Source organism: Poecilia reticulata, chromosome 6 (assembly GCF_904066995.2).
Source record: "Poecilia reticulata chromosome 6, P_reticulata-male-v2, whole genome shotgun sequence".
NCBI classification, from domain to species: domain Eukaryota; kingdom Metazoa; phylum Chordata; class Actinopteri; order Cyprinodontiformes; family Poeciliidae; genus Poecilia; species Poecilia reticulata.
The window spans coordinates 901997-928218 of NC_088835.1; the positions used below are offsets into that span (position 1 = coordinate 901997).

Below are 26222 nucleotides of genomic sequence, written 5' to 3' on the forward strand. Positions count from 1 at the left end.
TACAACAAATTCTTTTAAATCTGTGATTAAGGCATTAAAAGTTTTTGCTATGAAAAGCTTCTTTGTAGTGCAGCAGAACTTTCTGGAATAGTGAGTTAAAACAGTAAAAAGAAAAAGTGGAGGCTTTTGATCAGTTTTGATATTTTCTACTTTGTTACATGTCTGTGGATGTGCTCTGTACTATTCAGACGAAGAGTAACAAAGTGCTCACTGTTCCCCTTAATGTGTGCAATGTGCTTCAGTTATGCCACCAAAACAGGCAATGAAACAAAATATCAAAGCACTTTTTATGAAAACAACTTAGAACATCTTGAACATTTTATGATCAATATTTAAATGAAACACAGTAATTAATTTTGCTATAATGCATTTGAGCCCTCTAAAACATCTGAAAAGTTAGCATTATATTCACAAAGAAACAATCAAATTATTAGTGAGAAATATTCATTTACTGGCAGAGTAATTCATTTAGGTAATCTGAGAGCAGGAAGTAATCAGACAGTATTTTACACAGTGCATTAGACATATTGAGAAAAATGAGTTTGAATTTCATTCATACTAAATTAAGCATTACATGTCAGGAGTTTCCTATTAGACTATAACAATTCACCAGAAAAGGTTTCAAATTTAAATCTCCCAGGGGGGTTTTCTCAAGACAGTGTTGTGTTTTGCTAATGATGAATAATGATAAATCAAAAAGTCTGCTGTTAAAACTAACACATTCCTAAAAAACCTGGAAACTTGAGAGGGTGAGAGGAGGAAAGGTAAATACAAAAAAAAAATCAGTTCTCTAAACTTTCTATTATGGATACTTAGAAAAAAGATTAAGCTAAAAACCAACTGGAAATTTAACAATGGGTGATATTAATAAGTGGTGAAGTAGACACAGTAAAACATAAAAAAAGAACATGGAAATTACATTATGGTAACACTTAGTATCTTGTAAGTTTGCTGATAGGAATGGCAAATTATTTGAGCTATTTAGTTTATCAGTTAAACACACCAGCCTAGTTCTCCTGTGACTCCACTAACAAGTACTAATCAGTCTAATACACACATACTAAAGGATTAAACTGAACAGAATGCATTGCCTTTTATTCTTGTTTTTAAAAACCAGTTTGAAATAAATAAATCAAATCAAACAAAATACCAGGTTTTAAACCACTATTACATTATGAGCTCACAAACCTATTTTCCCTCAAAAAGAAATGACCTTTTCAAGAGAAAACAGGAATTTTTGTGACCAACATTAAATGTTGTTTACTGAAGGTAAATTTGCTTGGACGGGACTCAAGTTTTTACATTGCCAAGAATTCCTCTGTTCATTCTTTCATAGCAATGTAAAGACCCAAAAAATCCTTGATCATTATTTCTATAACTTGGGATTTAAAAAAAAAAAAAATGAATCAGCAGACTTAACAGACCTGACCGTATGAACATAAAGGTTTTACTGCTCTGGTTGCATCCCAGCCTGGTGTGCTGTAGCTGTGATCACATGTTCAGTTACATCCACCCTTCTTTTGGAATCCATGACTAGCACTTTGTAAATTCAGTCTGCTTACTTAAACCTGAGGTGAACCAGAAGCATGACGGCAGTGGATCAACCATTCTGTTTAGACGCTTCTCAAACAATCACGAGGTGTAAACTTCATGTAGATCCTGGACTGCAAGCATGACCATAGCAGGGCTGGAGGTAACTCCTCCTTGATGTGTTTGAGTGAAGCCTTCTTTCTGCTCCACTTTGGAATCGCTTAGCTCCTTGTGGAAGCATCGGCATGTTGACATGTTCCCTGTCCTTTAGCATAACAACACCCACTACAGTTTCCCCAGGTGCAAATACCAGCTGCTGTACATCAGTTCTGCTAAACATACATATATATACATCCAGTTTCTTTTTATCAAAAAGGTCTTTTCTTAGCACGAGGACCTTAGAGGCAACTCAAGGCTATCAGCTAAGGTTTGTCAGTCTGAGTTTCATAACAATACGGGTTGACGATGTTCTCCTGAAATCAGCTCTGGATCCTGGAAACCAGGTAATAGAGAAGAAAGAAGGCCAGGATCAGCCCTCCGGAGACGTAGCAGAGGAGGCGTCGATTGTCTTTGCCAGATCGGACCATTGTGGAAAACCGCTTCACACTGCCGCTCAACAGGCCCGTTGCACTCATGAAATTTGAGTCCTGGAAGACAAAGAGGGAGACGACAATTACAGCTTTAGTTTCTGCCAACACACACCTGCAATAAAAGCTAGAGGTTCGCAGGAACTGCTTACATCAGAGGCAAGACATACTCACCATGTTGTCTAAGTAGTCGTTCTGATCCTCCACGTCTCTGTCAATGTCATAAGCCAGCTGTCAGAGAAAGATTCAATTAGTATGGCAGTTTGGAATTACTCCTTAATTCAAACTGTATGTCCATAAAAGTCACGAAGCTTTCTTAATTGAAAAAAAAAAAAATCTAAACCTTTAAGTTTGGAGAAAAAAATTTACTTAAAAGTATTATGTATTTTCCAGGCACATAGTATTATTTTATAGCATAATCAAGTAACCATGTTACCTTCAGTTGCTATAAAACTTGAAGGATTTCAACATTGCAGATATGTTTTTGATGATGGTAAACATTATAACATGATGTAAAGCTAAAAAAAGTTGATTTTACATAATACTGCCTCTTTAATGCATACAAATGGAAGAAGGAAGCAGCATCTGTGGCTAGAATCTCAAAATAACAAGCAGGTAGGCAGACAACTGACAACCATCACCGATAATCAGACTGGTGGAAATAAGTTCCAGTTTTTTTTTTTTTTTACATACCGATTTCAGTCGGGAAACTTTACTGGCCAAGTTATCAGCCAGTCGTTTGTTTTCAGCATCCAGCATACTGTCGACTGAGCCATGACCTGAAGACACACACACACAAACGCCCAGGCCAGTGTTAAATGTTTACAAGTTGGAATTTAAAACCAAGAATTTTGTTAAATGCCTTCCCACACACCACTCTGTTTTTATTTTTGATAGTTTAAGTATTAAAAAAAAAACAACTAAACCTTTAATTTTGGAGACATAATGGATAACTAATTAACAATTGCATTTCTCCTGTAAATCAGTTCTCTAGTAGAGTCCAGTCAAATTACATTCATGTTATCCTTAAACATGACAGTTTTTATTTAAAAAGTGTAAATTATTTTTTTAAAGAAACAACAAAGGTTAATTCAAGACTTTATATTTCATTCTCATTGATTGAGGAAAATGTTAGCACTTAACAGAGCTTCTTTTAAGCAGATTAAATAAAACTTTATCCAGTGATTTATTTCTGAGGTGTGTCTTGTGCCTCAGGTGCTTTTACACCCTCTGCACAGGTTACCTAGCTTCACTGCCTTCAAACACACTATACAGAAAGCTTCCTTACAGCTACTGTTGACTGATTTTCAATACTGAAATCCCTGTTAAAGATACACTTCCTTTCTTGACAAAGGAGGCAGTCATAAAAACTAGAACGAACGTTTTTATTTTAAATCCGTCGCAAAACCATAACAGGACGATTTTCGGCTTGAAATTGCTTCCTACAGGGCTGTTTACTGCAAAACATCAAAGCCTTTGTAGACTTGCTGTGCATGCCTACAAGAACTACGACACCAGGAATGAAAAAAATGGCAAAAAAGTAAATGGAGGGAATGATGAAAGGACAAATGTACAAACTTATAACTGAAGGACTAAGACTTTGGATGCAAAATCTGGGCTCATCTAAGTCTTGCTAGCCCTTGTTAGAAACTTGAAAAGTTGCTAGCTTCGCAAGTTTAAGGCTAGTTTAGATTAATTATTCGCAGTTGTCATCCCATACGGTGGGGCTCGAATTTAGCCACCACCACGACGTCCCATTTAGGCAATAAGAAGAGTTATTTGGTTGATAAATATAACGAACGGCTTAATCTGAGAAAGTGGATACGTGTCTAAAAACAAACTGTACCTCTGTTCCAGTCCGCCATGTTGCTTTCTGAGGGCACGATCAGCTGTTCTGATGCGCATGACCACCGTTTCTTCAATAACATACGTCCGCCATATTGTGAGTGGCAGAAAAAAAAACATTACTCATCTTCATCATCCACTCATTGATGGATAGCAAACATCGCCACTTAGTGTACATGCGTGTGCCTCTGATGGTACATGGTTAGTATCAGTTCACAGTTAATAAACATGTAAAACAAGCAAAAAAAAAAAAGTTCACACAGTTAATAAACATGTAAAACAAGCAAAAAAAAAAAAAAAGTTCACACAGTTAATGACCAGTGAATGACTAATATGAGTTTAGAACAAAGAGGTGGGCAGAGTACCCAAACAGTGGTACTCAAGTAAGAGTAGCACTCTTACTGCATCGTATTTTTTTACTCAAGTAAAAGTAAAAAGTAGCCGTCCAAGAAATTACTCAAGTAAGAGTATAATAAGCATTTGGTAAAAAAAAAAAAAATTACTAAAGTACTTTGCAACTGATCTAATTATCGATCATTTAATATTTAAAAATTTATTAAATATACTAATTGCACAGACTGCAATTAGTGAGTGCAATAACGAACGGCTTTTATTATGAAATGTAGTGTACTGACGATATCTGACCACAGGGAGGCAGCACATATACACGTGCCGTGGTCATATGGCGCACCAGGCACGCTGAATTCCAACTCGAAACATATGCATTCATATTCATATTCATATTAAGAGTGACTCACACAGACTTCCGTCCACTCAGCGCATCTGCTACGGTGAGCAGTCCTCCAGCTGACCCAGGCAGTAACTACTGGTATGGAGGTCATTATCTAATGTGGAGGGGAAACTTAGACAACCTTGTAGGATATAAAAGCACAAGTAAACTAAAACATGTTAAGTGAAAGAGTACACATCCCTGTGTATGTGTGTGTGCGTGTGTGTTCAGTTAATCCCCCTGTATCACTATGTGCTGTAATCCACCTGAGTGTGTTTGTGTGTGTTGTGCCACCTGACATGAGCTTGCTCCTCTGGGTAGGTATTGGATGGAGTGGGATGTGAGGTTTGTGTGTAGAACATAGAAGTCACTGTAAAGAAAAAGAAGAAGTTAGAGCGTTGGGAATAGAAAAGGCAGCAATTTAACTTCTGCCAGGCAGTGGTGGGAAGTAACGAAGTACTTTGTTACTGTACTTAAGTACAATTTTCGTGTATCTGTACTTTACTTAAGTAGATTTAATAATGGATACTTTCTACTTTTACTCCACTACATTTTACAGTAAGTATATGTACTTTCTTAAAGAAGAGCTTAAAGAAAGGTAAGCTCCATGTTAGCTAGCTATACAGAGACACATGTTGCATCTACGATGAAAAAAGTTGTCACTCATGCACTGAATTATTGTGTGGAGGTGTTGACTGAGGTGTCGCAAATATGGGACAACGCTGTGACCAAAGTCTGCATTGATATGACATTCAGGAACGATCCGATTCTTCTGGACGGATCTTTACTGATTAAATTTATTTCAGCTCTAAGTATTTAATATCTAGTTTTTTTTATGGGAATGTGGATCTTTCAGATCAATTTTGATAAGTAAAAGTATTTTTTTTGTGTCACGTATCGCGGGTTGCTGATCTTGACCTGGTCTTGGGTTAGGTGGTCTTGACTACAACTCTGCTACTGGCTCCTTGGTTGCCTGTCCTCTCCCACCCACCTTCTTTCCATCTCCTTTCTGTTAGATTTCTTTAAAAAATAAATGCCACTAGTGGCAAAAAAAAGTGAAGTTCATGTTATGTTTGGACAGAAGACCAAGTGTTTCCATCCCTGAAATTATGATGCATAGAATCACATATAGGTCTAAACTATGCTACAGAGCAAACACAATAAAAACATGCTTTATCTGTGGCATTGTTCGTTAAAATGGCACATTTCTAATGTATTAAAATTAAATATGATTGTATGATCGGTACACTTAATGTACCGATCATTAAGTGTATGATCGGTACACTTAATGATTTTAGCGATTATTTAATCCATTCAGCAAGTACTTTTACTTTTAATACTTAAGTATTTTTAAAAGCCAGTGCTTTTTTACTTTTACTTAAGTACAAATGCTAATGTGGTAGTTTTACTTTTACTTGAGTACATTTTTGTCTGTGTATTTGTACTTTTACTTAAGTACATTTATTGAGTACTTTCTCCACCACTGCTGCCAGGTCAGAGTGTTTCTATGAGTTTGGAGCATCAGTTATACGTTGCTCTGTCTACTGCCTGCTTTCCACTTGAATTCTTAAAATTTTCTCTGAAAATGCTCTGGTGTTTTCCATGCTCATCCCAGCTGTAGGAAACTTCCACTGCTTGCAGCAGACGTATTGATGCTGATGTGAGTACATGCATCTCTGATGTGGAAACTGCAACAGGTTTACATGCTGTGTGCGCAGACACCTGTGCGTCCCCCTCAGCAGGAGGAGCTGCAGGAGCAGCCACAGCCTCTCTGGAGCTCTCTGAAGCCTCAGATTGTCTAATTAGATTAGGCAAGGCTTTCCACAGATAATCATTTAGCCAGCTCTGTTCTGTTTTGTGAGCTCTTTTCTTTTTCCTCCTGTTTTCCTGCGATGGAGCACTTCTTGTGCTGAAGGTCGGAATGAATTTCTCTTCAGTTTGATGAGTGAAGCTGTGGTCTGCAGACTGATGGGTTATGGGCTGGTTATGGATATGTGATTTTCACGCTGCTCAGAGTAATCGGACTGCCACTAATACCTGCTGCTGCTGCTAACAGGAGGCGATGGGGGAAGTTTGTGTGAGTAAATCCTTTCTTTTTCTCAGGCTTGTAAAGAAGACATTGCTTTTTTGTTGCTTTCAACAGACATAGTTGTTTGTAGATCCTCAACAGAAACACATTAATGTGATTTTATGTACTTTAACTGATTAGAAGACAATGTAGTAAAAAAACAAATTGCAGTTCCTGAAGTGAGACAATTTAGGAATCCTGACACGTTTTGTTTTGGAATTGTTGTTTGATAAAGCCATGGATGGTGACCATTAGTTTCCTCCACTAATTTGACAGCCATGACTTGTGCTCACTGTGGCTCAGTTTTTCCTCTCTCCTTCAGCTTTGAACAGGCTGCCTCTGCCTCGTTCAGATTAAGCTGACTGATTGACACAGCAGCTTACAGTTGAAGGCACCGAGGTCACCACCTGAGGGAAACAAACATAAAGACGCTCAGTCAGACACACAAAGTTAAAATCTGTACCTCCACAGATTAACATATAGTAGATTTAAGAGCGTTTTATTTACAAAAGAGTAATGATGGTTGAATTTGAAGTGGCATTTGTTTTTTACAAAGCACAGTGTATTTATAGCTGGCAGGACAACAGCCCTGGATGGCCGGAGCTGCACACCCATGGCATTAGCTGGAAACGCCCAGGGTCTAGAATGAGGAATTATTACTTTTTTGAAAAGGTAAAGCTTTTCATAAATAAGACAGAGGGTGGAATTTATTGAGTGATATTATTTTGCTCTGAAAGATACTTCCAAATCCTCATTCCATAATGTTGTATTGATCCAACGACACATCAGTTTTGTTGGATAAAGATAAAGAAGGCTGGTTCTGTTCTGGGGACGACTGTGGAACTCTCTTCAAGAGAGTTTTGGGAAGGCAGAGCATCTTCAGTCAGAGGCTTCTTCAGATTCAGTGCAGTACAGACTGCTGCAGAAGATCTTTCCTGCCAACAGCCATCACCATTTTAAATAACTCTTTGAAGAATCTAAATTAATGAGTTACATCAACATGTAAATTCCCTTTGGGATTAATAAAGTATTTTTTAATTGAATTGGAACTGAATTGAACACAAATGCCTTTGGGAAATGCCTTAGTATGGTGTAGGACTGGAACCCAAAGTCCAGAGGACCCCAAAGTGCTTCACACTGCAGTCATTCATCCATTCATGTTCACACTCACACACTGCTAGTGACAATCTGACAGAAGCAAGGACAGACCAGACCCTCTGACCACCACCGTTTTTTGCGATCGTTAAAAATGGTGAATCAAGTTGGATTCAGTGTGAAGGTTTTTATTGCTTAGAGACAATTTAAATCTGAGAAAAGGCTAATTAAGCTGGGAATTGAACCAGCAACCGGCCAATTGCGGGCAAACTCCTGGCACCGTCGCCACCATGGTCTCGTAGACATATAGTGTCATCTGATCAATGGCTCCCCGGAACTGGTTGAAAACTTACCCCATTTGGTTTATTCCTGCCGTCCAGGAGAGAAAAAGCCTGTTTATATTATAACGTGAAGGAGATTTCTCCCGTGCCGTATCAGCCCAAGCTGGCTGAGGGAACATGTGCAAACACCTCCCAGCCTTGAGAGACGATGCTTTGATACCAGAGGACACTGTCAGTGAGTGACCTCTAGACGAGAGACTGAAGCCTTCTCCCCCCAGATTCCTGTTTTGCATCACTGAGTTTAGTCTGATCTCTGACCACTGTGAGATTCAACATCATGGATAATGTTAGATAGATTAGGAACTGGCTTCACTTCCCTTTTTCCTTCTTCCCCCATCCTTTGGGAGCTGATTAGAATATCAGAAACAACAAAGAATCTGGGCTTAGAAAAAAAAAATCTTGAGAAGCTGTTAGAACTGTAATTGTCTGAATGCTAAGCAGCTGAAGGTTGATTTATTATCAGTGGTGTACATGCTTTTTCAGTCTTTAGTTGATAAAAGCTTTAACTTAATTAAAAGCATCATTCAGTGAAAATACAAGCAATAAAGTTACAGTATGTAGCTTTTCAAAATAATTTTTTGTTTGTTTGTTGAAACTGTCACATTCAGCAGCACGTACACTAGTTTGACTGACAGCACTAAGACACTCCCCCTCGCTGTGACTGGTTGTTTTTGGTGGGGTTGCATTACTTCAGATGACAGTAGTATCTCAGGCAGGAGGTGGAGGAGGTAGGTCTTTTCACAGATTATCTGTCTCATATTATGCTATCATGATAAGGTGATGTACAAATGACTGTCCCCGCCTATGGCACTGAATTTTAACTAGGGCTAATTTCCTATTTGAGCTATATTGCTTTTGTTTTGAAGGGACAGTCTCCTGTTTAACTGTTGATCTTCTGATGATCTTCTCTTTTGACTGCTGTTAAGCTGCATTTACACAGAGGGGCTTATAAAATGTATCTTATCAGCACCCCCTTTGATAGAGGCATAAGGTACGTTTATGATGTAAATTTTAGATATATATGTTTTAAATATTGTGTAACTTAAACTATGCATTTGCTTAATTGGATGTAAAAACTAAAGTTATTTTATGTTGAAAACATTATTTTAAGTTAAGATTTATTGCCATTAAAACTAAAAAAATATACATCAGTAAAGTGTCATCCTTTATTCGGGGGCGTATGCTGCAACTTCTATGGCCTGACTTGATAACACTTCTTGCTTCTTTATCAGCCATTTTCTCTAATCCCCTTGGTTTTCTGTTAAACTTTGACAACAACGAGATTCAAAAAACTCAATGAACAGGAGTGTCGTAGTCAAGACCACCTAACCCTAAACCAAGTCGAGACCAAGGGAAGTGCAGACTGAGTCAAGACCAAGACCAGCGCCCCGTGCTACATGACACAATAAAATGTGAAATATGATCAAAATTGCTTCTCAAATTGATCTGAAAGATAAACATTCTAATAAAAACACCTACATATTAAATGCTTATAGCTGAAATAAATTATAATTATCAATTCAAACTTCTTTTTTCTGCATCTTTGTGCCACAATCTGCAGAGGTCTCATGTGTCGCCCCTATGAAGATAATGCTCTGGGTGGTTGCTCATAATGTCAGAAACCACCACTGTCTACACCATTAAACATAGTAATCATGACAATGCACTAACGGTAAACAATGTTCAACCAGGAACACTAACCAAGGAACAACAAGCAAGAAATAACCTAGCAAAAGGAAAAGCACTGCGACTGTCCTCACTGTCAGTCGCTGCAGAAAACCAGGCAACGCACAGATGACAGGTGACGAAAATAATCAAACAATGAGCATGCGTTGTGTGTTATCTTACGTTCTTGTATTTTATTTATTCGATGATTAAATATATATTTTTTAATAAAATAGAACTGCAACGTGCGCAGAGCATTACAAAAACAGAACGGTTCTCAGGGAGACTTCAGTCCTACCGTTCATAGTAAACAGTAGTTCAGAAAAATCGGCTCGTTCGTTAAATGTCTCATCACAATATTGCAGACTTTGGTCGCAGCGTCGTCGCACATGTGCAGCACGTCCATACAATAAGCGCAATAACTGACAGAGCTTTTTTTTTCATTGCAGGCAAATGCAGCATATTTGTCCATGTACAGCTAGCTTTGCTAAAACCACTTCCACATAGTTTACCTATGAAAGAAAGCTTCCTTTCAAAGTGACGCTAAAAGTTGAACATATCCGCCACCGTCTCTGACAGGGCTGAATTCACATGTCGACCTATGCTTTCTTATGATTTATGAAGGGAAATTTATTACCAACGGTTAGACAGACATCTTCTCCCGCTCCCAGACATTGCGCACTGTGTAGGAGTACCGCGTGCACTCTTAGACAACACAAGGAGCTAAAGGGGGAGGCGATGGCTGACAGCGCAGGAAAACACGTAATTAGTAAGTCGCATTATTGCTTGGATTTGAATCGGTATTTTTTGCATCCAGTGCAAACAAGGATGTTGACAAATAAACTGGACAATACACTGGTAATTTAGTGATCAATTTTACAGTTGTGGTCTTGAAATAAAATCCCGAGCATTCTGTGTCGGAGACCGAGACGAGACAAAATGTCCGAGACGACGAGTACTGCAACACTATCCACAGTAACAGGATCCACGTGGATAATTACAAATTGATGGCATTTTCTACTATCACAATATTAAAATAAATGGTGCTCGGTTGAATACCAAAATTAATCTGTGATATAATGCAGGCTGATAACAGCACAGACAGATAAGACAAGGGAATCACGGACAAGATACATCAGTTTCTGATCGGCGTGGGCGCTGACAGAACGGATAAGGCTCCAGGATCAACTAATCCTGGCTGTTAGCCTGGACTGGAGCAGGCTAGCTACAGGATAAATCGCCATGGTAACCGTGCTACTTTTGTGAAACCAAATCGAGGCAGGGAGTTTTGAGAAAAGCGTAGGAAATTTCAATGAGGACAGCTTACAGGTCCCTCGCCCTTGCTCACTACTGCGCTACGGCAGAGCCTGCTGAGAATTTAAGAAAATTATAATTTCTTTGTCACATTAGGTTGTTTCTCCATTAGTACAGCTTCAGCACAGTGGAAATCTTGAGCTTGAAAGACAGGCACTGCACGGGTGAAGGGTGTGAGCAGCGTGTACTTAAGCTTGATTGACACTGGAGAGACAGTCCTCCTGGCTCTGATTGTTCTTGGCTATCCAGGACAAAATGAATTAATATTAATTCTCGTGCTAATTTTGCAGAAAGCCAATGAAGAAAAACTAAATGTGGGATCATTCTGACCTCTGATCTATTTCCTCCCACTCCCCCGCCAACAGTCACTGAGTCCCTGTCAGGCTGGATCTGCACCTCAGGCTTGCCGCTGAGTTGCATTTTTCAATAAGATACCGACCAAGCTCTGGACGAAGGAGACATGGCCAGCAACTCTTTCCGCGGGTCCAAACGAGGACGTTATGCCGAGGCCAACCATGAGCCAGAGTTCAGCTGCTCTCTGCAGGAGCTGCAATCACTTATGGATCTTCGAGGAGCTGATGCGATCGCCAGGATTCAGAACTGCTACGGAGATGTTAACGGACTGTGTACCAAACTCAGAACATCACCCGTTGAAGGTAAATATGTGCTTCTTTTTCTCCTTTTTGTTTTCTTCACAAACCGTTTTCATGAAGCAAGATCTGAAGCATTCCTACAAAAGAGAGCTGCAGCATAACATCAAGGAGATTTGTTTATATTTGCAGGGCTGACAATCTAAAACTGAACCTAACTACTGGAACACAAACTGAACAGCTTCGTTCACTTCCCCCACTGCCATTGCTAAAACTACAAGCAGGTCACAATTCTAAATCAGTGCAGAATATCTACATCATTGGTCACAACTTCTCCTTCTGTTCGAAGATTAGCCCAGTAGAAATATCTACCAGAGGAATCCAAGTCAATGGGAGAAAGCCCAGCAGTTTGGACGGTTGGGAAATGATGGCTGGTTTTGATGACTCTCAAACTTGTCTTCTCTGAGATTATAAGGAAGGGAGCAAGTCAATGGATTTTAGTACAACGTACTTGGACCAGTCAAATTTTAATATCTTGTAATAAGAACAAAAAGAGTCTGGTTCATTTCATGTATGTAGATACTCCATGTTTAGAACAAAGATTGGCAGAAGATTACTTTTATGCCTACAATTCTCCTAGATAGAATTTGAACTAAGTACATTTTAAAAATCATGCTTGTAGGCACTATATGAAGAATTTGGAGTGGCTCCATAAAAATATGAACAAGAGTCATACTTACACATCTTGAAGTCAGCTACTGACACTGAAAATTGACAGTTTCTACTTCCACTCAAAGTGGTGATGTCTGCAATTTAATCAACCTTTTTATCAAGCTTTTTTCTTAATATTTTTTGCTGCTGGGATTCCATTCTATGAATTGAACCTGTAACAAATAACCCAGAGCAAATAATGATAGCTTTCTATGTCCAACAGTGTCATTGACTGTATGTGACTTTGCTGTAGGCCACTGGTCCAGTGACTCACCGACCTCTCCCTCCTGGCATCAACATCATTAAACCAACAGAGGACATGTTAGGTTAAGTCCGTTCTTTAGTTTGGCTTAAGGGACTGCTAAGCACGTGACGGCCAAAGTCAACGGTGACCCACAGCCATGTTGATCCTGGTCTGCTCCCTGGCAGCTTCTGGATAATTTGGGAAACTGTTCAGCCAAAGACGACTTTTTAATGAAGAGACATTCAGCCTGGGAGGTGATAGTGAGGAGAAGAGGATTTATCTTCCTTTGCATCAGACTAGTTTTGCCATAACATTAGTTCTTTGGTCATTTTTGTGTTATTTTATCCTTCTAGCTTTGGCTCTTTGCAGCATTGTCACTGATTTGCAAAGATTTTAATAACCCCAAAGAAAACGGCTCATTATTCATGAAGCTCTAAAACAAGCAAACAAATGGAACTAATTCCAACATGTTCCTTCTAAGGTTTGGTTTTTGCTTTCACTATGGAGTACTAGCTCTTGCTGTAGGTGGGATTAAAACTGCTACAACCCCAAGGTCTAGGGGACCAGGGATGGTAACTTAAAAATGTGTCCAGAGAAAGAAAGATGAAAGTTGAAATGGTTTATTACAAAAAAAAAAGGTTTCACAAACAAAACAGAGTACACCTTAACCCAGTTAAGACTCAAAAATAAAAAGGGCTATCAAAACTAAGGAGGGTTAAGTGCAGCTCCAGCAATAAAACAAATATAACCAAACAAGTCAATATAAACTAAATTCAAACAACCCAAAAGAAAAACACTAAGGGAGCACAGATCCTCCAAAGCACAAGCTTCTATCTAGATTGATTGGAGTCAATCAAGAGCACAGTCAAACTGCTAAGCAGAACAAAGTGGGTCAGCAGAACAAATTACTTCAAAGCTGCCCAAAAACAGTCATTAAAAAGCTAACAAGCAAACAAGGCAGAGGTCAATTTCTAACAACTGTCCCACTGGAGGAATGTCTGCAGGGCCTTTCATAGGATGCAGGTGGGCCTCATCAGTGTCTGATTAGCTCGGTTGCCATCTGCTGGTCCAATGGTGTTGCTTTTCAGCCTCCAGCAGCCAATCAGCAAAGTGCTCTCCCACATCTGAACATGCTTAACAAAAAGAGAGAGACTGCTCCAGAGGCCAGGGGCCGTAACAGAAACCAGGCTTAAAAACCAAAGCATCCACAACCAAAGGTGCTCAGCTGGTTCAATCAATTTATTGCTGAAAATATGTAGAGCACTTGGTTACTGAGCATTATCAGCTAGCGTGGTGACTTTAATGTTTAGTTTGCGACTTACTAAAGGTTTATAGAAAGTATGCAGAATTTTACTGCATAATTAAAATGATGTTTTCACATTTCTTCAAAGTGCATGTTGAGGTAAATTTTGTTCTCTGTACTGCATTTCCCCTTTTGATGTTTAGGCTTCTTTGGTGATCGTAGTTTTCCGAAGAAGGAGCAAAATGGAGTTGCACCTTTTCTCCTATATTTTCTCCAATATTTCACAGTACCATTCTTTCTGTCAGTCACTGTCACTCAGTGATTTCTGTTTTTTGAAATCAGTTAGTGATTTATTGACACTCCTCATGAATCTGCATGAACTAAAAACCATTGAGACTAAACAAAGTTTTCCAACAGCAAAATCTGTGCGAGGAGTTTAGAGCATTTAGTCAGTATGGCAAGGTTGGAGTATACAGAGAGGAATTTCCACAAAATCTTCCTACATGAAGAGTTCTGGGTCTTCCCATATGCTCTCTGCTCTTCAGCTCAACCCACAGGCTTTCAGTTGGATTTAGGACGGGGAACTGTCATGGACGAAGGTTTATGTAATTTAACAATAAAAGAACATGCAGCCATATGTTTGGGATTGTTATCGCATCTCCGTTCACTGCTCAGTCTGGGCTTTCTCCAGTGGAATTTCAATCATACCAAACAGCGAACAGAAGGAAGAGTTGTAAACGATGGCGTCAAGTTTCTGTTTTAAAATTGTAGTCTGGATATATAGGCCTGTGTTTTGGCAGTGGCAGCAGAGGAAGTGAATGTAGCCATTCAGTCCGTCTTGGCCTCACTTTTAAATATTGAACAATTAAAGTTGGAGCAAGAGGAATGTTTAAGACATTTTATTGCAGACAAAGATTTTGTGAACCTGCTCCTCGCGAGGTTGATTACGGTAAACCTTGCAAGCTGGTAAACTTCATCCAGCTGGTGCATTACATACGTCAAGGACGCCCAGGTGTTGCCAGTCCTACCTCACATTCAGCTTTACTAATAGATTTAATCTATTTGATTGAATCCTGTCTGTGCTTTTATGTCTCACACAGATCCTTAGACGTCATTTTCGATATGTGTGGTGGACTTTTGCTAAATGTATTTGCCCTTTGACATTTTTACCTCCTTATTAATTCATAAAGTTTGTCCATCTTCCACTCGATCGGTAAACACTGGCAACGATTAAACTCCTGCTGACAGAAAGAAGCAAAGGTCAGCAGCAGCTTGAAACCACAGGAAGATCCACACTGCTGCTTTACTTCTCTGCATGTCACTGCAGGGACATCTCGGGACGGACACAAAACTTTCAGCATAATCCCTCTCACCTGAAGGTCCAGAGTGTGCACAGACAATACAAAGAGAAGTGTTGGGCTATAAACCGGCTCACACTGGGTGTGTCAGAGCAGATGAAGAGCGGTTGCAGCGTCTCTAGAGGGGTTTGAGTTTGTCTTAACATGTCGCTTTGTTCCACAGGGGGGAAACAAGTCTGCTCTTTTCTCACACACAACACCAGAATAGCACTGAGACACAAACACCAGGCAGGATAAACGGTGCTTCCAACTAAGAAAATCGAGTTCAGATGGTTGCGTGTCATTTTAACATTAATAACTAATGCCAAACGGGTAGATTGTTTCGAAATGGTTATGTGAAGGATATATTTTTATTCTTATTAATGCTTCATCACATGCATTGAGGAAGCATTGAGATATTACTGTTTCTCAGGAATCATTACGCAGAATTCTTTGTAATAAATACTAATAATCATCCTGTTTTAACTGTTGCTAGTTGATGTGTTACCTTAATTTAGTGTGCAAAGAAAAGCTGGAAAGTGCTAGCTTCTGTTGCCAGCACTTAGCCTGGTTACTGAGGTGTACAGTCAGCAAATCTCAAGTTTTCTAACATGTAATTGAAAAGTCATTCAGTTAAGTGAAATCTCATCTCCAGAGAACATGTATCTTCAAAAGTCTTTGGCGTAGCACATCATCGTTTTTATTAGTACATTTTCAGCAACAGGCCAACAAAATTAGCTTAAAGCGATACTGAGAAAATAGCTTTTATTCATTTCAGTAGTATTACATCTCAGATGTTTACTTGAAGATGCTAGTTGTTGTTATTAAAAGTAAAGTTTGATGACATCAAACCGTTATAAAGTGTGACTTTCAATGTTAGACCACTAAATTTGGACCAAAGGCTAGGCCTGTCTTTCAGAGGCTATAAGGTGAATTTTACACCACATTAAATTCTCTGACAAATACAAACTACATGACTTTCTTTATTGAGTTTGAACCACACTGAAACAATCCAACTAACCCCAGCTTTTAGTTACTTTGGTGTATCTTAAATGTAGAACAGACTGGCTTACTTTACTCCTACATTTAGACCAACATGCTAAAAACAGTATGTTTTTAGCATGTTTTAATTTACTTAGTCTGGGATAAATTTAGAACACAGTGGAAAAGCGAGTATAAGCCTACCTTTCAATCTGTTGTGATGTTTTTTCAATACCCCTGCAGGTCTTGAAGGAAAACCAGAGGACATAAACAAGAGGAAAGAAGAATTTGGACTGAATGTCATCCCTCCTAAAAAGCCTAAAACCTTTTTACAGTTAGTGTGGGAGGCCCTGCAGGATGTCACGCTTATCATCTTGGAGGTGGCAGCTGTCATTTCTCTAGGCCTTTCGTTCTACAATCCACCAGATGCAGAAAGACAAAGTGAGTATTTTCTCCACTATACAAGGATATTTGGATATTTTGAACACTGTGGTAGAAATGTCTGGTAGCATAACCATTTTAACATTACAAATGTTTTGCTATTAAATGCTTTTTATTCCAGTTTTTGACCTCAGTGATTACATAAATGCTCAATTTAACAGCCAGCCATATTAATTCAGCAAATTAGGACCAAAATTTTAGAATTAGAAACATTATTTATTTAACTTATACATTATTTTGTTTCAGCATATTTTTATGGTTTCATGGTAAACTTTTGTGCTCTAATAAGTCAAGCTAATTTTCCTAATTTCTCTCAATTCTCCAGTTAAATCTATGCATATCTTGTCATAAACATTTTGTACTTATTAATAATGTTTAACAGAAAATATTATACAAGATTTGAGAAAAAGAGTCCACATATTTTTTCAGTCAGACTGTCTATTGAAATGTATGTCCTTTACTATCTCTTTGGAAAATATTATTGTTAAAAAAAAATACTATGTGTTATTTGTAATAAACTCAATTATCTAATATGAATTATCTAGTAATAGTAAATAAAAACTTGTCTCCAGTTCAACATAGGCAAAAAGGATTAGAACGTAGATTGTCAGACTATTTTAAAATCTCTCTTCAGACTGTGGAAAAGCAGCTGGTGGCGTGGAAGAAGAGGGGGAAGCGGAGACCGGATGGATCGAAGGCGCCGCCATTCTCCTGTCGGTGGTATGTGTGGTGCTGGTGACGGCTTTTAATGACTGGAGCAAAGAGAAACAGTTCCGCGGTCTGCAGAGTCGCATCGAACAGGAGCAAAAGTTCACCATCGTCCGATTGGGGCAGGTGATCCAGATCAAAGTGTCGGAGATTGTGGTTGGAGACATCGCACAAGTCAAGTATGGTGAGTAAACACACGAGTCTGCATATAGCTGACGTTACCAAGGGTTTTCAGTAGGGGTTCCTCAATTACAATTTTCTGGCCAGTCGCCGATTATAGGTCTTTAGAATGCTTGACCTACCAATTCCAATTTTGGCCGCTGATTTCTGAAATGTTGCTGAATATACAAAGAAAGTTGCAGTGCCCAGAAAAAACAATTTAGTAATATTCTCTCTTTCTTTAAAATGAAAAGGACAATTTTTTTGTCTAATTATAATTAGATAAGATAATTTGTCTCTTATAGGAGAAATTTGCCTTAGAAGAGGAGACAAGGCTGTAGTACAGTGGTCTCCAAACTTTTTCCTGTGAGAGCCACATAACTTTTCCCTTCTTTGGTGGGGGGACGGAGTCAGTTTGTAACAGAAAAAAGTGTTACACGTTTATCACCTGCGCTGCCGGAAATTGTTGAGGGGGGGGGGGTTTCTCGATTGATTTTTACCCAGAAAGCACATGGGCAAAAACCGTTAGTGAAACGGTCACTGGAACTGACTAGTATATATTCCATTGAGGGAAAGTAACTTTTACATATGAATTCCTGTTATGTTAACATAAAGGCTCGTTTTGAAGTATAAGCTGCTACTTACAGGCTTCGAAGAATTCGACCTGGAATGCGGCGTTCATAACAAACACGTGTGTTCATCTGCTCTACCGCTAGCAAACAACCATACTGATTAAATAACATAAAAGTCAAGCAGTTCCCTAAAAGTCCAACAACAAAGTCCAACAATGCGCCATGCAAAACAAAACACCCAAAGTTTACAGGACACACTTCCTGCTAAAGAGCTGGTTGAAGAAAAATCCATATATAAACCGGAAAATACAATATATGAAAAAAAAATCTGAATGCTCTCTGGTATTGTTCAGGGGGGCGGACCAAATGTGGAGGCGGGCTGGATCCGGCCCGCGGGCCGTAGTTTGGGGACCACCACAGGATAATACTTCAAATTACAATAAATCCATAAAACTAGCGCAAACAAGTAAAGAAACATACATCAAATTTTGTGTGAAGAAGCACACAGGTACACTATATTAATTTGCAAAAAACACACAGACTTCAGAATTTTCTTTTCATGTTTCTCCTTTGCTTACAGGAGATTGGTGATATGTAACTTTTTCTGCCCTGATAAGTATGTGCAGTTATTGCCTCTGTGTTGCCGTTCCAGGTGACCTTCTCCCAGCCGATGGCGTCTTAATTCAGGGCAATGATCTGAAGATCGATGAGAGTTCTCTGACCGGGGAGTCAGATCATGTCAAGAAGACTATTGACAAAGACCCCATGTTGCTCTCAGGTGAATTTTTCTACCGCAGATTTTGAGCTAAGCTCACTCTGACCTGAACTGTCATTATCAGCTCCTACCGAGCAATTTTTCTTCTAAAGTAAATCGGATCATTTCTTTGGTTTTCATCTTCACGGACTAAGAAGTTAAAGCTTTTTTTGAGCCTAAACTTGTGAAGGTGCTGACTGACTCTGAGTTATAGTCACAATTAAAACAGTAAAGAAAACAATATAAAATTATCAATTTTACAAGGCTTTCGTTATATCACAGCATGCAGATGTTAACAGCAACATTGTGCTGTTTCAAGGCTCCACATGGCTACTTTCATTCTCCTAAAATACCTTATTCATACAAGAAGAGATTTAAAAAATATGTAAACCAGAAGCTTAAAAAAACATCAAGTTCCCTCAAAGTAAAATGCTTGAAAAGAAGGTGTTCACGGAGGACGATTGTAAGTTTTTCTTTCCACGCTTCTCTGCAGGCACACATGTGATGGAAGGCTCTGGAAAGATGCTAGTCACCGCCGTAGGTGTGAATTCTCAGACGGGAATTATTTTCAAACTGCTCGGTGCCGGTGAAGACAGCGAAGGCAGCAGCGATGGCAAAAAAGAGAAGAAAAACGAAGAAACGAAAAATAAAGACAAAAAGGACAAGAAGAGTAAGTTTTGAAGCCAACTACACGAGTCATCATCTAAGAAGAAGCGTAGTGTGGCGCCCAACAGTGTCTCCTCACACACTCCTTGTGGCACAGATCAGTTAAATCCCATTGCAGTGCATCTCTCAGGTCCAGTCAAAGGTCTTTGCAAGATTGTTTCCTATTTCTTTCTTTCAAGAGATGACTTCCAGACTCTGGATCATGAGGTATTTTTACAGAAATGCATAATTTCAACATTGAGACATGAATCAATGTTATGTCCTTACATAACCCAGATTTAGACTTTTCTGCTGATTTAATGCAGCTTCTTACGATTTAGAGACTTTGAAACCAATAAAATAAAAAATATAAAACAACTTAAAAATATATATATATTGAAATAAAAATCAAGTTAGCAAACCATCTTGAGAGAATTCAATTGATCTAGCAGTTTGCTTTTAAATCTGCAACTCACCAAAGTTAGTGTCTCAGATAAAAACCTAGGATCTGAAATATATATTTTAGAGTGTAGAAATGTCTGTTGATTTGTTGCATTTGTTTGATTGACTGCTTTGTGTTTTTACAGGTAAAAAGGAAGTCAAAAACAAGAAAGGTAGGCATTGCATCAGAGTTTCATTTCCACCAGAACCAGTGTGTATTAATGCCTGTGAGGAAATTAAGTTGTTTTTAGTGACCTGGAAAATCAGCCATATTGAAAAGGGGACCGGTTGGACCGGATGGTTCCATGTTGGTTTGGGCTGATTGATTGCAGATCAATCAGCCAATCTGATTGATTGCAGATTGCTTGTTCATGTTTTTCTTAATAGATGGCTTACTGCATTCTTTGTAAGTATTCCTGGTAAAGACATGTTAAAAGCCTTAGAATTAATGAAGATTATTTAATTTAAGAAACTATTAACTGTAGAAAATCCATCTTTAATTTTGATAACAGTATTAAGTTAATAAGAATGTCATAACACTTAATAATATGCAGGATCCACATTTGAAAATATGACAGCATGAATCTTATTCTGCACCATTTCACAAGATTGGAACATGCTGTCAAAATAATCTTGTAGGCCTATTACAGTAACAAATTTTGCTGGACGATAAATTGTCTCAGAAGTAATTGCGATAAACGATAATACTGTTGATTCAAAACCTAGAGGACATTTTAAATATACAAAATAAAACAACAAAGCAACAGAAACAACAAATAAAATGGTTGCTGAAGCCTCTGTGATCAAAATTGCCCAAATCAGAAAGTTTCAATTACAGTAGAGTTTGTACAAACTTCTAAAGCTTATGTTGGTTATGGTAGGACTGTCATGATGTGAGGTGAGGAAGACGCTGTGGACTCAGGTTTAAGATGAAGAGAATGATGAATTTAATGAAGGCTTGGCAGCAGTAAATCCCTAACCAGGCAGCACAGGAGAACAGAAAACAATGTTCACTTCTGGTAGCAACTGGTTGTATGAAGGACGAAAAAGGCAGCCAAACTGAACAGACAGAATAACTAGACAGCTACGACAAAACGAGAAGGACCCGACAAGGAACAAAGAACCCTGGTGGGCTTAAATACACAGGGAGGGTAATCAGAGAATGAGACACACCTGGGAAACAATCAAGGGGGAAGACACAGGACACCACAGAGACTCACGAGAAGCAGAATAAACATACAGAAAAACTCAAATTCTTACAAGGACAGTGCATCAGTACCAAACAATCAGTTGGCATTAACTTAATAGTTGTAATGGAGACATGGTAACCCAAGATGCCCAGTTCTCTAACATTGAGCTGTTGAGATTTTTGACCTCTCCTGCCATCCTCCTCAGCCTAAGTGGTGGCAAGATGAATACGGATCCTCATCAAACCTTGTTGCCGGTGGCTACAAGAAATGTGTTTGTGTGTGTTTCCATTATTACATCATGTAAAACTGGGAAGTCATGTTTCAATTATAATTATGTTATGGAAGTAGTTAAAGGGGGGTTAATAAATATGGCAGCAGTGTTTTCAATTGTTTCTGAATGTAGAATTATTTTTTCCCACATTTAATTATTGTGCTGAAGTTAAAGGTTTGAATTTAGATATTTGTGGAGGATGCTGCAATTGTGGCTGCTCACTGAATACTAGGGCTGTAGTGATACAATAATCTCACAATACAATACGATACACGATATTCTGCTCACAATATGATATATATTGCGATATTCAGCAGACGATACAATTCAATACACTTTTGTGATTTTCTGAATGATTTTAGAGGGACAGAGTGATTTTGGTGACATTTTGTGACTGTTATAGAGTTGGATTGAATTAATTTAACTGAAAACTGATTAAAAGCACCAACGACACACTACCTGGCTCTGGTTGGACATGGACACAGACTTAAAGTCGACAGCTGGACAAAATGAATCAAAGAAGTGGTGAGAAAACATGTTTCTTTTAATTTGGACAGTACAAACTGTAGCTTACATGAATTTATAAAGTAAATAAAGTGCACCAAGTACCCTGCTCTGAACAGTTTGATACCTTTTTAACTTTGACACTTAACATCTGAAGGAATCACTCTAAGCCTGATGACCGAATCACTCTCCCGGCAAAGCAAGCAGTGAGTGAGCAAGGTGACAGTTGGATGTTATGATACTTGCGGGTGAATATCGATTTTTTTCTAGGAAAGAAAATATCGATATATATATATCGCAAAAATCGATATTATTACACAGCCCTACTGAATACTAGCTGGAATATTAAAATTAATAGGGACAGAATGTCATTAGTGAGACGGTATAGTTGTAGATAATTCAATTTTCACCTCGTGTGGATTGATATTTCTCTGATGAGACCTCACTCAGTCACTCGTATACTGTAATGGTAATACAATGAGTAATATGGGTTAAGCATGAATAGGTGAGGTTTGTCTGTTTGAGAGACGTAATCACGTGACTGGAAACTGATGCTGCAGCTAACATTGCAGGTCAAAAGATGATTGTACAGTTTGTAAGACCTATATAGATGGTCTACTATGACAGCTCTACAATGTACAGAGTCTTCAGCATCTCTGAATGAATCTTTTCCACCGTTGGCTTCTGCCACAGGGCAGCGTATGATCTACCTCAGCAATTTCTGCCACAGTAATGGATTTAGTCCTTCCACTGCCCAACAACACCGTCCATCCCATCTCCAGTTTTCCTAATTAACCAAAGTCGCAGTCTGGAAGGGCCCTGCTTTCCCTTTCTAAGCTGTTAAAAAGTTTGCTAGGACCTCCTCCAAGGTCAATTGAAAGTCTTTCTCCAATATGTCTCATGGCCAAATTTTTTGCCTCTGCCATCACAAAAGTAACATTTCTTTTAGCCACCTGGCACATGACTGCTGCTTCAGGAGTTACAACCAAGCCCTAAAGGACTCTTTCTTGAGTGTCCAATAAGGCTGGTGTTCACCAAAAATAACCACCATGACAGGTACCAATGACCTGATCACTGTGTGGCCTGGCTGCTGGGAGACCCCTGGCCCAGCCCTTTGCAGCTGCATCACTAAATCCACATCCCCATCATGAGAAACCCTCCTGTGGATGTGTGAGCCCCACTTCTGACAGTGGTTCTCCATTCATTCTCAACCCTAGTTTGGGTTTACCTTGTCTGCTTGGCACCTTTCTATGCCAATCCACCACTAGGTGGTGATCAGTTAGCAGCTCTTCCCCTCTCTTCTTCAGTACCCTGCCGGTGGTCACAGGGCCTGGGGACATCAGCTGTACGGTAGCCTTCTTTCTGTCTGACTGCTCAGGGCAGCTGTTGCTACAGTGTAGTTCACCACCATCAGTGTATGAATGTGTGTGTGAATGGGTGAATAACTGAATGTTGTGTAAAGCACTTTGGAGTCCTGTAGACTTGATAAAGTTCTACACAAGTACAGGGTATTTACCATTACACCACAGGTCTGATGATATAACATGATGATAAGAAAATGTAATAAAATGAAGCAGTCTCTGACTTGAAGATTTTAACTGGTTTTCTGTACCTTCCTCCATACCTAAAGAAAATTAAGTCTTTCTTCTATTAACCTATATTTCTTCATATTTCAACATATACATTTGTGTGTGTGTGTGTGTGTGTGCGTGTGTGCGTGTGTGCCTGTGTGTGTGTGAAAGTAAAGTACAGCAATAAAATAGTTGGAATGAAAGTCACAATGAATATCACTCTTTTTAGATTCTTATTTGGTATCTTTTTCCTTCCCATTTGCACTACCTTGTCTGTCACATAAAATCTTACTAAATACATTAATGTTTAGGGTTGTAACATTTCCAAATGTGAAAAAGTTTGAGGAAAATGAATACTTGAGGAAGAGATAAAATCCTAACGGTTGTAAGGTGGTTTTACATGGAAAGAAAACTGTATTTCACAGTGAGAATTCAATTAAGGCATTAGTCAGTGGCAACAGTTTGCTGTGCCATCCATTCTTGTGACACCTCTTCTTACTCTAGTTCACTTATTTGAGTCATTCTCCTTGAAGTGTAAAGCTGACAGTATTTAAACTTTTGACAATTTTTAGAAAATCTTGTAACTCTCCAAGTTATTGGATGAACAGAGAGCAAGATCTGTGAAGCTGTGTATTTGAGACCAAGCAGCTTCAGTAGTTACCACATTAATGCAGAACAAGGGTATTAATGGGGTTGTGGCTCAGAGTGAAACAGTTTTGTGAATTTTGAGTAAGTTTTTAAAATGCTGCAAAGCAGAAAATGTGAATTGGGCATGTTTCCAATTAATCAAGCTAGGCAAAGCGTGATTTTGTCAGATGTTGAAGTTAAGCATAGTTGTAATAAACAAGATGTAGAGGTTGCAAACTAGTATGGAGCACATATCACCATGAACGCCTCTCACCAGACACTCCAGACTGACAGTTCTCCCCTCTGAGCTGGAGATTTAGATTTAGACTTTTTCCATTTTGTGCCTCTTGTAAGGCACAGACCCACTAGTAAATAGGATTGGATCGCTCACAACTTTAGAACTGTCTCCTTTTTAGCACGTTGAGTCTTTTTCAGAAAAGCTAAAAATCACCTCAAGTAAGTGTAAAAAACTTTTTTTTTTTTTTGCAAATTTGAGTAAGTTATTTAGAATTTTTCCTTTTCCATCAACCTTTCCTTACACCATAATTGGCTTAGAAACAAACATTGATTTAAACACAGCTACAGAGAATATTTAGCTGTTCCTCCTCTTGGGTTGTTGGGCATGTTTAGACTTACTCATATTGTCTAACAACATGCATTCTGGTATAGGGTTAATAAAAAACATGTTCAAGATTTGTGATATGTCAGCAATTCCTAAAGAAAGTTTTTTTTTTTTTTTTTTTTTTTTTTACCAAAATCTCTTTTTGGCAAAAAACAAAACAGACAAAAAAAAACTTAGGGGATTATTTTAGGCAGATGTGTTACTATGGGAGGTGTGTGATGAGTGATGACCTTGTGACCTCTCCATGGTTTCTCCCTCCTCTTGCTGACTCACAACTGGAATAGTTTCTATAAATCCCTGCTTCTGGCTGTTCGACTGTTAACAGCCATTATTTTGGTGTTAAGTGTCGCATGAGGAAATAGGAGCTGGACTCGATTGAGGTCAATCAAAAACGAAACGGAGATGCTGGTGGTTCTTCCATGGAAAGTGCTGCCTCCACTGCTGGACCAGGGAGGGCTCTCCAGGCTCCGTGTGATCCCACGTGGCGTTTCTTCCATAGTATGCCCCTGTGGTCTGAGTAGCAGCAGGTGCTCCTGACTCTGTTGATGGTGATTAGGAGCAAGAAGATTATCGGCATTAAGCTCGGCAGCTGCTTTCTTCTCCTCCCTGCTGCTGGTGCCTTCTTGTCCACTAATAACCTCATTACAAAAATGGGATCAGCTCGGTCACACACACGCTCACATAGACACAGACACCCCAGCAGATACCCCCACCTTGGTGACACAAAGCAGTACTGGTTAACTCTGCTGGTGTTTCTGCTTGTGTTGGGAACTGGAAACGATGTCCTGTGGTTAGGGACTTAGTGACTTAGATCTTCAACCTGACTTGTTGTTACAGGTCAGGTTGAAGATCTGCTGTGACTTAGCTCATCACAACAAGCTAACACTGGGATTAGCACACGTTGCCATGATAACCTGCACTCTGGACAGCTATTGTCTATAATGGTGTCGCCCCAAAAGTATTTATTTATATTATTTATTGTTAGAGAACAGGCACAGCAAACTTGGAAGGAGTCGTCTTGACTGGCTGTTTGAAGCAGCCAATCAGAAGTCAGAAGCTGAAGCTGATCCCACCCACTGAAGCTCACTGTTTAAATGAATTCATACACAGGATGAAGTCATTTATTAAATCATGAAATAATTATATACATTTTTGAAATATGAAATCAGTATGTTTAATTGAGGCACATATAATTAATTCTATATTTAATTAATGATTTCTGCATTTATTTAAACTTTTAATGAATTAACAACACTTTTAAATAGGTATTTCATAGATTAGTTATTTATTGTAATTTGGCACTCTTTACTCTCCAGCCATACAAAGGGAGGCTTAATTAGAGGAGCTGCACCATACATAATGGATTGTGAAAAGCTTCCACAGATATTAATACAATGCATATATCTAGTTGACGCTCAACCACCAGGACTTTTCCT

General features: G+C 38.8%; 2 protein-coding genes and 1 long non-coding RNA gene across 4 annotated transcripts in view; 1 reads left to right on the plus strand and 2 right to left on the minus strand.

The window, feature by feature from the left end:
- Positions 1–1068: 1068 nt before the first annotated feature.
- On the minus strand, positions 1069–4033 carry bet1l (Bet1 golgi vesicular membrane trafficking protein-like). Its single transcript, XM_081607597.1, has 4 exons — positions 3964–4033; positions 2811–2896; positions 2292–2348; positions 1069–2177 (listed from the first exon to the last, which is right to left on the minus strand). The coding sequence occupies exons 1-4, from the start codon at positions 3980–3982 to the stop codon at positions 2010–2012; spliced, it is 330 nt and encodes a 109-aa protein (XP_081463723.1). The 5' UTR covers positions 3983–4033; the 3' UTR covers positions 1069–2009.
- A 470-nt stretch (positions 4034–4503) lies between these two features.
- On the minus strand, positions 4504–10559 carry LOC145551882 (uncharacterized). Its single transcript, XR_014087744.1, has 3 exons — positions 10499–10559; positions 7054–7167; positions 4504–5062 (listed from the first exon to the last, which is right to left on the minus strand). It is a non-coding gene; the product is annotated as an uncharacterized LOC145551882 (long non-coding RNA).
- Positions 6502–26222, plus strand: part of LOC103465674 (plasma membrane calcium-transporting ATPase 1-like) — a 36061-nt gene continuing 16340 nt past the window's right edge. Inside the window, exons 1-7 of one of the 2 annotated variants that reach the window (XM_081607591.1) lie at positions 6502–6769; positions 11541–11831; positions 16525–16722; positions 17357–17614; positions 18814–18939; positions 19409–19585; positions 20148–20174. In XM_081607591.1, coding sequence (XP_081463717.1) covers positions 11636–11831; positions 16525–16722; positions 17357–17614; positions 18814–18939; positions 19409–19585; positions 20148–20174 — 982 coding nt within the window. In that variant the 5' untranslated portion in view covers positions 6502–6769; positions 11541–11635. Of the gene's footprint in view, positions 6770–10543; positions 10631–11540; positions 11832–16524; positions 16723–17356; positions 17615–18813; positions 18940–19408; positions 19586–20147; positions 20175–26222 lie in introns of those variants that run through there. The other variant, XM_081607592.1, reaches the window with a different exon arrangement.